The 12935-nt window shown below is 39.4% G+C and overlaps 1 protein-coding gene across 1 annotated transcript in view; it reads right to left on the minus strand.

Moving 5' to 3' along the window:
- The window catches only part of Abca13 (ATP binding cassette subfamily A member 13), a 422085-nt gene that overhangs the window by 115257 nt on the left and 293893 nt on the right, over positions 1-12935 (minus strand). Inside the window, exons 49-50 of the mRNA XM_078039756.1 lie at positions 3691-3745; positions 2157-2334 (exon numbers count right to left, since the gene is read on the minus strand). Coding sequence (XP_077895882.1) covers positions 2157-2334; positions 3691-3745 — 233 coding nt within the window. The remainder of the gene's footprint in view (positions 1-2156; positions 2335-3690; positions 3746-12935) is intronic.

Here is a 12935-nt window from a genome sequence, read left to right on the forward strand (position 1 = left end):
TTTATTTTCTCAATACATCTAGCTCTGAGCCCCTTCTACCTCGTACATTTATGTAGTGGTTTTCTACTGCTTCCCATTAGATTATAAGCTCTATGACAGGAGAGATATTCTCTTACTTTTTCATGACTTTAGGATCAACAATTATGTCCATTTGAGTAACTAAAATAGCATACCATAGCCTGAGCAGCTGATAAATAACAGAAATGTATTGTTCACAGTTTTGCTAGCTGGGAAGCTCGAATTCATGGCATCAGTAGATTTGTTTTCTGGTGAGGGGCCGCCCACCTTTTTCCTCATAAATGGTACATTTTCGCTGTGTTTTCACATGGTGGAAATGGAAAGAGATCTCTCTAAGGTCCTTAAATAAAGGCACCGACCCATTCCAGAGGGTTCCACCTACATGACTAATTTCCTCTCAAGGTCCCACCTCCTAATACCATTACATTGACTATTGGGTTTGAAAGTTGGATTTTGGGTGGAAATTAACATCCAGACATACTTTGACACATAGAAGGTCAAATGAATAAAATATTTTATTCATTTATTCTATTCATCTAATGAGTCATCAAACAGAATGATCAAGGAATGGATGCATAAAGATAGAAGAAACAATAAATCAAGAAGCTAATAAATCCTCCCTATCCTGAAACTCCAAAGACGAATATTATAGGTAAATAAGAGCCTCACATTGAGTGTGAGGAATAAAGAGATTGTCAATTAAGGAGGTAGCAAAAGAAAAACCCTAGGGTTTTGGAAAACTTTGGATGCTCTCTGGTGTCCTGGTCCTATGACTTGGTTCATCTTCCCTTTCTCTGGGGATGGTGAGTCCATTAGACACCATGAATGGGAGACGTGGAACAGAAGAGTGACTCTTGGCCACATGTGGTACTGCACCAAATTGAACAGGAGGTAAAAGCAGGCACTGAGCCTGTGCCATACCAACCAGAATTATGATCCTGGATGAACCATTTCTTCTCTCCAGCCTTCAAGAACCCCTTGGTAAAGATGAGGGCATCCAAGGACCAGCATTATTCAGTCTTGTTTGAGATTCATAAATTAACTTGGGTTTCTAATGAAAGTAAGACCTCAAAGACCTATCCACACCCATAGAACACAATCTTGCAGGTGGGCCCTCAGGAATCTAGGGAAGTGTCTAGATGGTTACTACCACTAAGCAGGTTTAGGGAAAACCCTGATTGAGATGAACTCAGGTGTGACCTGCATAAACTGTACTTTTAAAAAAAAAATCTAGGTTACATGATCAAAAAGAAGCAAATCTGCTAAATTCTAAGCCAGCTCAAAGGAATAAATACTACATAAGAGCAACATGTTAATGCATCAGATTCTGCACAAAATAACACAGCTGTTATAGAACCTAGTTAATGGCAAGTACTCTGCAAATGTTAAGCCTGCCCTACTCCCACAGACATAAAATTTCTCAAATCATAGGATGAGTCATTTATGAAGGCACAAGGACAAAAATATCACAGTCCTACAAAAAGGGCAATGCCACTCTGTAACAATGAAAGTGACTACTGACCATCAAAGAGCACTTCTCTCAAAGAAGATGCACTTTGTAAAGCAAGATAAATGTCCTCAACTCTAGGGAACAGCTCAACAATGCATCTGTTACTGTCTTCTTCGGGACCGCAGATAATGATCAGGAGAGTTTCTGCTGGGAAACTGAATTCCTGCAAGAAATACTAATAACTGCTGTATAAACTAGGGAATGGAGCTCAAGCCTCAGTGGGGGTGCTTTTAAGCATGCAGATGACAGATCTTTTCTAATTATTTATTAATCACCTCATCACCCACCCCTTCAAAAGCGCATATTAAAGGTGATTATTTATTCATTTCCCTAATAAGAAACTTTGCATTTCTGGTCAGGCTCTTCATTTCCCAGCCTGAGATTCCTGAGTCTTTGCCATATGAAGCATTCCTAAATGATAGATAATGACCAGTAAAGGTGACTTAACCTGAAATGCTCTCAATAATAAAATGATCCCTTCTTTTGTGGATAGTCCCCACACGCCCAGGTCTCCTCTTCCTCACCCTCACACACACACACACACACACACACACACACACACACACACACACACACATTGAAGAGATCACTAGCATAGAGGTTACTGGGATCTCATCCCAAATCCTACCATGTCATACAGGAAGTGAGTGAACCAGTAAGTCCTGTAGCCAAGGCCACTTATGTGCTGCAACCTCTTGGCTCCAGTCACTCTGTCCCTCACCACAGAGCTACCAATTGATGCAGACAGGATAGAGAATCCCAGCACAATGCAGAGGGCAACACCACACTGGCGGATGCTCTCCAGGCTGTAGGCAAAACAGAATAGCTTGTTAGATTTAGAGGAAGAACGGGGGTCTTCTTTCTATTAAAATCAGGGATGATAATCATTTAGGCAGACTAGCTGAATATAAGAATTCTTTCATTAAATCCCTGTGACCAACTTTGGAGACATGGATTATTGTTCAGAAGCTAAAAGACATAACTGAGAATTATAAAGTTGAGGAGCAATTTCAAATGAAAGACATGCCCAGGGTCTTTCAAAATACAGTGTGGACTTTGCCTACATTGGAATTTCTTTGTTCTACAGCAGCCCCTGCCAATAAGGGGCATTTGCATACCTTACAGGCCCATCTCCAAATTTAGTTACTTAAAATTTCAAAATAATTTTACAAATGGTCAAGGTCTAATCATACACATTGCACACTCTCTTGGGCACTTTTTAAAACTAGAATACTACTCTTTTTCTTTTGTCCAATCATGTGCTGCCTGCTCTCCTCTGTTCCACCTCTGGGAACAGCAGTGCACAAATGATCTTTCAGGTGTCCAACATGATGAAACATTTCACCACCAAACATCCGCTGGGCCATGCCTTCTTTTCCAACATGTCTTGTTCTATAAAAGATGTCAACTAGCCCACTCCTGGAACTCTAGGCAGGTGTCAGAGACTGTTAAAGATATTATCCTGAAAATCAGTATGTGAATGAGAGGACAAACTGCAACCCATCCTTTCTGTGATGGTAATGATTTGAGGAGAGAATGCCAATTAAGCATATTTTATTCTCACTTTGGTAGGTCATAGCAAGTGAATAAATAGTATTTATATTTATTATTGAATTTTAACTAAAAGTTTGTCAAACATGATATGGAAAGGGAGATGGAAGAAAAAAAGAGAAGTTGGACAGAACTATATCTTGTAATAAGACAAAGGAAACTGACATTCTTACCTAAAAGAGCTGGCTTTAACACCTGCCCAATGGCTCCAAGCCCCATTGGGACTGTGAGGAAAATCTCACATGAGAAATACCCAGGGAGGACACTACTATATTCACCTATCTGAATTCCACATTTATGATGTTAAATTGAAAAAGTGTCCCGGAAGATGTGCAGTCCCATAAGCTGTGGGAAACACATCCCCTTAGGATGATTTCTGCTTAAAAACAGAGCTGCGTGATATTCTCATCCATTTTAAGCTCAGTCAAAGCACTGACCCTTTTAATAATCACTTTCCTCCTGCTTTTCAAAGAGATGCCCAGGCCCTGTGCCGCTAACTATATATGCCAACTTCTCTCCCAACATATGTCAAAAAGGGATCAAAATCACCACTAAGAGATTCAAAGATATTCTTCCATACTTGGGGCCCTTCCAGCATTCCTTCAACTCACATCTTGTCTTCATTCAGCAAGGATCCTCCATATGGGTGGCTATAGAGTGTAATTCCTGCGAACAACATTTTGAAAAGTAAGCCTTCTGCTGCATGGTGACACACAGCCCACCTTCAACCCACATAGAGTCTCCTTGCCCATAAAACATCTCCCGGGTGCTTTACCCAGGCCTCAGTCCTTTAGTAGCAACAAATGGCAAATTCTGTCATGTAATTCAGCTAATGTGTACTGGGATTTTTGCATTGCTGCCCTGGTTAAACATAACTAGGATGTAGTATAAACGCATTATATGTCAGGTACTATGCTCATGTTATATGTTATCATTAAGTGTTGTGAGTATCTCAGTACTGAAGGAATATACCATTCATATTTTATGGTGAAGAAACAGACTCAGGCTACATAACAATATGCAGAGGAGGTCATCTGATAGAAACCAGGTCAATATTCAGTTCACATCTAGATCAAGCCAGATCTAGACAGATAGAAAACTCAAAAATTTCTTTTTTCCTTAGAACAATTTTTATTTTGGAGTTGTCCTTGGCTTTGTTTGCTTTCTCAGGCTTGTACATTAGTGCAATGCCAGCAGCCAATGTAGAGAAATTGCCATCAAGTTTCAAGTAAAAGGATTTCATTTAAAAAGTTGTTCATAATATCACACAGCATGGTATCTCTTCTCTAGCAAATCCCAGTCAATACTATATCAAGAACTCCATAACTTCAGGCAAATGGTTTGTATTTCATCTTAAAGACACTGTGAACTATGAGAGTAAATGAGCTTCCTTTTTCTAATTGGTTGTTTTAAATGTTTGTAGATAAATTGTGGCTTGAACATGGAGGCCAATTCAGAAAACACAAAATCTTTGCTTTATTTTATGTAGTCACTCCTGTATTTTCCTTCTCCTTTGAACTCACTTTCAATTAATCCTGTTGTTTATATTTTGCATTCCCCTATGGGGGGGGACATCAAATTCTTACTAAAACAATCATGGAGTATAAATAAACATAAATAAATTAAAAGGTACAGTGTTAAAACAGACCAAAGTGCTCCAAAATCCCAACAGTTTTGCTGCCAGACACCTTGACTTCTGTCTGTTTACCACCTGTTCTCTTTAACTTGACCAGCCTTTTTATTTCCTCCATTGTGGACTCAATCATGCACTAAAGAAAGCTCTGAATCATGGCAGACAGAACAGTGGGAGCTAATGACCCAGCTAGTCTCTTGTACAGTTTCCAGAATAAGTTCTCTGATTATAAATTAATATTGTAAAGATATGCTGTCCTGGCTCCTGGGGCAGGGATGGGGCGGGGGTCCCATGTCTGTTGTGTGGGTTCCCAGAGCATTACAAACAGCTGCTTGGAGAGGACTCCGTGTCTGTCTGGACCACTAACATTCCCTACTCTTTCTCTCCCTTGTCTGTCTGTTGCTGAATGTGACTTCTGTCCTTACTCTTTATAGTATTTTCCAGTTACCATGCTTTCCAGCAAAAGGTCTGACCCATAGGCGGCAAGCCTTTCATTTGATGAGGAGTCTGATAGCGACCAGGTCTACCAGGTGGTCATATAAAAGCCAGCAGACCTTAGAAGTGCTTACACGAGGGGAGATTCTGCCAAGTGTGGCAGGTGTCCCTTTGGGTGCTGCAGAGAGGGGGAGTATAGTTGCAATGTTGTATGGTATTCCAGAGTCTGTGTACGAATGAGAGTATTCTTGATAAAAGCAAACTCAGAAAAGTGTGGTTAGCCCATGAAGATCTGGAAATCATGTCATTTTAGAAACATAAGAGAATACTGGAATTATTCAACTAGAAAATACAAACACACACACACACACACACACACAAACACACACACACACACACACATATCTGGGGCAAGAGGAAGCTTGGAAATGTCTTCAGCTAGCTAAAGCATCATCATGGCTCACAGGAAACAGATTGGGTCTATAATGTTTTGGAGGGAGAAGTTGGTCCAAGGGGGAAGGTTCAAAAAATATAATTAATGAAAGATAAGATCAGAAAATGGGAAGCTCAAATTCTAGGGAAGAGAGAGGACTGCATATTGAGTTTAGTTATGTAGGCAATAGCTTTCTTAATCATAATAAAACCCCAGTCAAAATTCTGCAAATGAAGGCTCAGTGGAGGTCAGGTTAGTGAACAACTGGATGTCCTCGGAGGGGGACATGCCCAGATTCCTTGAGTTGAGAGCATAGAAGCTCTGCAACTTTTCCAGAACTTTTGCCTCATGCATCTCTCCATTGTGGCTGCTCCTCTTGATTTGTATCCTTAAAATAAAACTGTTTTAAGTGTAGTGCTTTCCTAAATTCTATGAATTATTCTAGCAAATAATCAAACCTGATGGGGTCATGGGCACTCCACATTTCTAGCCAGTCAGTCAGAAGTGCAGATGGCCTCAGAACCTTTGAAGTATAGTTGGCATCTGAAAAAAACAGCAGTCTTGTTGGGCACCATGCCCTCTGGGTTTAAATAGGCATAACTGAGTAAACCACTAGCGATAGGACTGAATTCAAGATCCAGTCCTCTCTCTTTCCCAGGAGTTGGACTGACCCAGCATCCCCACCCTCTCATCATATGCTTCTTATATTTTTGAACCTGCCTCCTTGGATCTCTCCAAAACATCATAGACCTTGACTTGAGAGGTCTGTGCTAATTCCAGATGTTCAGTGGCAGAACTGAACTGCAGTGTACCCAGCTTCGTACTGAACAGAACACCCTCCATAGCTGATGTTTCTCCTCACACAGCAGAAATGTGGGCCTGGCCGGACAGAAGTCTCCTGTGCTCTCTGCATCCCACCCCTTCACACTCCCCTTGGGTCTTCTCAAGCCTGCCTTGAGTACCATGACTATATTCTACACTTCTCCCCACATACCCTGCGGGCATGTGAAGTCCAAAGCAACCTGCATCAGCCTAGGGATATTTGCCTCCTTCTCACCACCATGAACCACCCCATCATCTCCTGCCCTCAGTCACCCAGGCTTAAATTTGAAGACTCCTCATCTGCCCACTCTTCTTCACACCACATGTCCTGGAGGTTTCCAGTTCTGTCACTTGCTCCTCAACTCCATTGCACAGCAAGCACCCCTCCTGGACAGCCCTAATTCACATCATCTTTCAGCTAGCCTCTCCCCAGTTTCATCATCCACTCCCCTCCCAGCAGCCCTAGAGAATTTCCAAGAAGTTGTAGAAATAAACATTCTTTCAACACAGATGTCCCTTACAATTAGATCCAAAGCTCTCATATTATTATTCTCCCACTGATCCCATCAGTAAAGCTGGATTGCTGCCACGTTGGTAATTCACTAACTGTAGGCATGTTTTACCTTTTCCTTAAATTTTCTTATACTCTCTACACCAGTGACATCCATCTCCAATCTCATGTATGCTATATTAAACTTCCTTTTTAAAATCATGATTGCTTTGTTATGCTTTCTTTCCATCTTTTAAAAATATTTTTAGGTGGATACAATATATTTTTATTTATTTGTACTTTTTGTGGTGCTGAGTATTGAATCCAGGGCCTCACACATCCTAGGCAAGTGCTCTACCACTGAGCTATGACCCAGCCTTTCTTTCTGTCTTTATTGAGGTACTACTAACAAATAAAAAGTATTTAAAGACTGACCTCAAGTTCCAGTGGTTTAACTTTGATTCTTTAACTTTAAACAGTGCAAAAGTGATTTGCCTACTTCATACTTCATTAGAAATCACACTTTAAATTTTAAATCTCAAACTTTCCTGGGATAATGAGGTGCAGCATAATCCTCTTTCATGAAGCTGGACAGTGGCAGAGAACCACAACTCAGTCAACCACGACATCACAAGGGAAACAACCAATCTGCTACAGTGTATTATATTGCAAAGTTATAATATTTAGTAGGCTAGTTGTATTAAATGCATTTCCTACTTACAACATTTTCAATTTACAGTGGGATTATAAGAATGTAACGTCATTACTGAGTCAAGGAGCATCTATGTTTAAAGTGCACAATGTGATGTTTTAATATATGTAAACATTGTGAAATGATTATCATAGTCAAGCTATTACCATATCCACTGCCTTTTACACACTGCTGGTGGGAATGTGTATCAGTACAGCTATTGTGTAAAACAATACAGAGTTGCTCCCTGAAATTAAAAATAGAACTACCATATGACCCATCAATCTCACCAAAGGATTGATAAAGTTATATCCAAAGGAAATAAAATAATTTCTATACTACCATGTTCATTGTAGCATTATCCACAATGGACAATATGTACAGGTCACCCAAGTGTCTACTGAGAGATGAATGGATACAGATAATGTGGAATATATGGGTAGAGAAAATGTGGTATATGTAAAAATAGATTTGTACATGTGTATACACATATATTGACATATACAAACATACATACACATTATTATTCAATGTTTTTTAAATGAAGTGTGTCTTTTGTGACAATATGGATAAAATGAGGACATGTGCTCAGTGAAACAAGGCAGAAACAGAAAGACAAATACTGCATGACCCCAGTTATGTGTGGGATTTTCAAAAGTTTTAAACTCATAAAAACAGAGAGTAAAAGGACATTATCAGTGACCATTGTGGAGGACACTAAGAGATGTTGGTCAAAGGGTACAATTTCATGGATAAGGCGAATAAGTTCTGTGGATCTAACAAACACCACAGTGACTACAGTCAATAACACTGTATTGATTACTTGACATCCAAGGACAGTAGATCTTCGTCTTCTCACCGCAGCCCATACACACAGGAAAGACGAATAAAATTGGCTGGAGTACAGAGACGGGAATAGAAGTAAGGGAACGGTGGTTCTCAAACACTGTCTAAGCCCTGACTTACTTATGAGCAGAGAGAAAGAGCTGATATCCAAAAGTATACAGTCAGCTCTCCTTATTCATGGGTTCCGTATCTGCAGCTTCAACTAACCATGAATCAAAAATATTTGGGAAAGATGTATCTGAACTGTACATGTGTAGACTTTTTCCTCTTGTCATTATTCCCTAAATAGTATGGTATAAAAACTACTCATATAACATTTACATTGCATTAGCTATTATAAGTAACCTTGAGATATGATTCAGGCATGGGATGATGGGACTCAGTTATATGTACACGCCACACCATTGTCATTTTATATAAAGAACTTGAGCATCTGCAGAGTTTGGTACTCATAGTGGAGACTGGAACCAATTCTCCACAGATGCTGAGGAATGGCTACAAAAATTAGCCTGTGGTCATGAATTGTATGCTATTTAGGACCCTGGGCTGTTTGTACAAATTCTTACAGAGCAACTCTATCATACCAGTATTATTACACCCTTTTCACAAGAGGCACCCGAAGTGAAGGTATACAAGAGCTTTCCAGAATCTGAGAGCTATGACAGGCTGGGATTCAAACCTGGGGCTGCAGACACCACAACCCATATTTCTACCAACATGTCATGGACCGCTCTTCAACACATACTCATGATTTTCCAAAGGACAGATCCATACAGTGGCAAGAAAACAGGTTGGATGTCAAACACTTCTGCAGCTCATTCTGCACTGAAAAGCTACAAATATTTTTGTGGAGAGTTCAACAATAGAATTTTAAACTACAAAGGTTGAATCTTTATTTGATCAGGTTGCATAAATACTTTTCTTACCTTGAACCATTAGATTCATTGCTAAAACACTGAAAATGGGGCTCTAATATTTGCTTTCTATGCCCTCATTCCTCTGTTATGAATTTATTATTCTTCAGTATAGCACATTTCCTGTGTTTGTCATTTTTTGGAGATTTAATCTAGAAGGCGAGAGTACATTTGGTTTTCCATCTCTCAGGTAGAATGATTGACTGTTCCTGTGGACAGTAATTCCCCAACATGCCAGACCCTAATCTGGATGTTTTCATAATACATTTTTTCTTATTTAGTAACCTGATAATAAAATTCTATGTTTAAAAGAAAGTGTAATACACATGCATTCCTTTATAAGTCAGATTAGAGCATTCTAGAAAGGTAAATGGTAGAGTTTTACAGGAAAAAGGAACTCCATGGAATGGTCTAGCCTAGGGATACTAGAAGAGCAACAGAAAACTGAATGTGGCATTTTTTCCAGGAGCACAAAACTGATCCAGCATCTGCAAAGACCTGGTCTCTACCTCTCTCATCAATTCAACCAGCAATGCAAAGGGCCCTGAGTATGGAGCATCCACACTGGTGACAACAACATGCAAGGCAAACAACAGGAAACCTGAGCTATGGCAGAGAGAGACACTGATATAGTTCATGAATTGAGCTTCAGGTGAGTTCCCACCAATGGTAGCCATCCTGCCCTCCTTTTCTGTTTTGTGCACATGGATATAAGGCTCCAGGGGCTCTGCCTCCATCTGGGTCTTAAAAGTAGGAAGCTGCTGGTATAAACTCCAGAACTCTGCAAATTGCTACAACAGCTTCTTCCTTCCTGGAGTCTCACTCAGAAACATCTCATAGGAGCTTCAGTTTTTCATCTGATGCTGGCTGTAGAGTACTATAATTTTACATATTTTACACAGAGTAAATACTTAATTTATTAAAAAAGCACAGATGCTATACATGGCCCTACAGGGAATTCTAGTGGTCTTGGGAACAGTCTTCCTGTTCTGTGCACAACGTTCATGTCAGAACAGATATAGGAAAACATTCTGATATTCTAACTTAGGTGGAAATTTGGACATCAGACATTATCTAATTAAATTTTATCAGTGATCAGATAAAGATTTGATACTTATTCTTTAATAGGACTGAAAATTCATTTAACAAGCATCTGTCAGGGCCACAATACCAGAGTGCACTGATGAGGCAGACAAGCAGGCCTTCCCTGGAGCTCAACACCCACCAAGGGTGACAGCCCATTTATGGAACTGTAAATATGGTTAAAGGACTCTATAAGGTAGCGAGGGAAGTTATTTGATAAGCTGTAAGTTCACCAAGGGTGGGGGGTGGTTCCATGAAACAGGGTGGAAAGGGAGTCCAACCACTTCTTAAGGAAGGGTCAAGTCTAAAGATGCATGTGAACCCTCACATATGCAATGAAAGCACAATTCACAGGCTGGGATGTGAGCTGCAGAAGCAAGACAGATGGGGACGAGGGGTACGAACATAAAGCTGAAATGTCCATGAACTTTTGGTTCATAAATACTGAGTCATTCATTTTTATATTGCTATTTGGTTTACCACTACATTAGATGTTTATGGAACACTAGTTATTTTTTAATGGCAGCTTTTCAGGCTCAAACATACTTGAAAATCAAGCTAATACCTTCTCCTTTTTTATAGGTATATCATAGTATACATAATAGTAAAATTAATTGTTGCCTATTTGTAGATGCCCGCAACATAACAACATTGGTACTAAGAGGATTTTATATATGTGTTTTGCAAAAAGTGAAATAACCTTGGAGTTATATACACAAATGTTACGCATTTGCATTTTTCTCAGACAAAGGCGCCAAAAACATACATTGGGGAAAGGATAACCTCTTCAACAAACGGTGCTGGGAAAATGGGAAAGATATGCAGCATAATGAAACTAAAACCCCTATCTTTCACCATGTACAAAACTCAACTCAAAAGTGGATCAAGGACCTAGGAATCAGTCCAGAGACGCTGTGCCTAATAGAAGAAAAAGTAGACCCAAATCTTCATCATGTTGGATTAGGCCCCGACTTCCTTAATAAGACTCCTATAGTACAAGAAATAAAATCAAGAATCAATAAATGATATGGATTCAATGTAAAAAGCTTCTTCTTGGCAAAAGAAATAATCAGTGAGGTAAATAGAGAGCCTAGAGAATGGGAGCAAATCTTTATCATAAGCACATCAGATAGAGCACTAATCTCTAGGATATATAAAGAACTCAAAAATCTTAACACCAAAATAAAAAATAAAAAAACCTTATCAATAAGTGAGCCAAGGAATTGAACAGACACTTCTCCGAAGATGATATACAATCAATCAACAAATATATAAAAAAAAGTTCTACATCTCCAGCAATTAGAGAAATGCAAATCTAAACTAAGATTTTATCTCACGCCAGTTAGAATGGCAGTATCAAGAAGACAAATAACAGTAAGTGTTGGCAAGGATGTGGGGGGAAAAGGCACACTCACACATTGTTAGTGGGACTGCAAATTGGTACAACCAGTATGGAAAGCAGTATGGAGATTCCTTGGAAAACTTGGAATGGAACTATCATTTGACCTAGCTATTCCACTCCTCGGTCTATATCTGAAGGACTTAAAAACAGTATACTTCAGTGAAGCAGCCATTTCAGTGTTTATACCAGCACAATTAACAATAGCTAAATTGTGGAACCAACCTAGATACCCTTCAGTAGATGAATGGATAAAGAAAATGTGGTATATATACACAATGAAATATTAAAAGAGAATAAAATCATGGCATTTTTTTCAGGTAAATAGATGGAGTTGGAGAACATACCGCTAAGTGAAGCAAGCCAATCCCAAACCCAAAGACCAAATCTTCTCTCCGATATGAGGATGCTGATTCATAATGGGGGTGGAGGGAAAAGATGGGAGTAAAGGACAAACTTTAGATAGGGCAAAGGTGGCAGGGGGTAGGTAAGATGGTAGAATGAAATGGACATCATTTCATTACCCCAAGTACATGTATAAAGACAGGAATGTGTGACTCCACTTTGTGTACAACAAGAGACATGAAAAATTGTGCTCTGTATAAGTACTGTGAATTGAAATGCATTCTGCTGTCATATATAACAAATTGGAATAAATAAATAATTAAAAAAAACCAAGAGTAACAAATGGAAAAGAACAAAGAAGACACACCAAGGAAGCTTACTTTTACTGTAAGTCTTGCGGTTCCCTTAGGGTCCTGAGCAATCAGCAGCAGGTAGGAGAAATCACACTGCAAGGGCCCATTCTCACACACCTTCCTGCTATAGTCCCTTCTTTTAAAAAAAAAAATAGCAAAACTTTAGAAATCAGAACTCCTTCCTTAGATGCAAAGAGAGAGAGAAGGTTTGTGACCTATCTCACATATCATAAATCCGGTAAGATATGATTATTCCTGGGATAGGGCATGCCATAGGAAAAGTGCAGTCCAGGGAACTCAAGGATGTGGTGTTGGGAAGGAAACTGAGATACAGGGAAATGTTAGTGACTGATTTGAGATGAAGCATACTTGATACTGGAATGAAAGGTATAACCTCAATTTTCTGGATCTC

Source organism: Ictidomys tridecemlineatus, chromosome 2 (assembly GCF_052094955.1).
Source record: "Ictidomys tridecemlineatus isolate mIctTri1 chromosome 2, mIctTri1.hap1, whole genome shotgun sequence".
Taxonomy (NCBI): Eukaryota; Metazoa; Chordata; class Mammalia; order Rodentia; family Sciuridae; genus Ictidomys; species Ictidomys tridecemlineatus.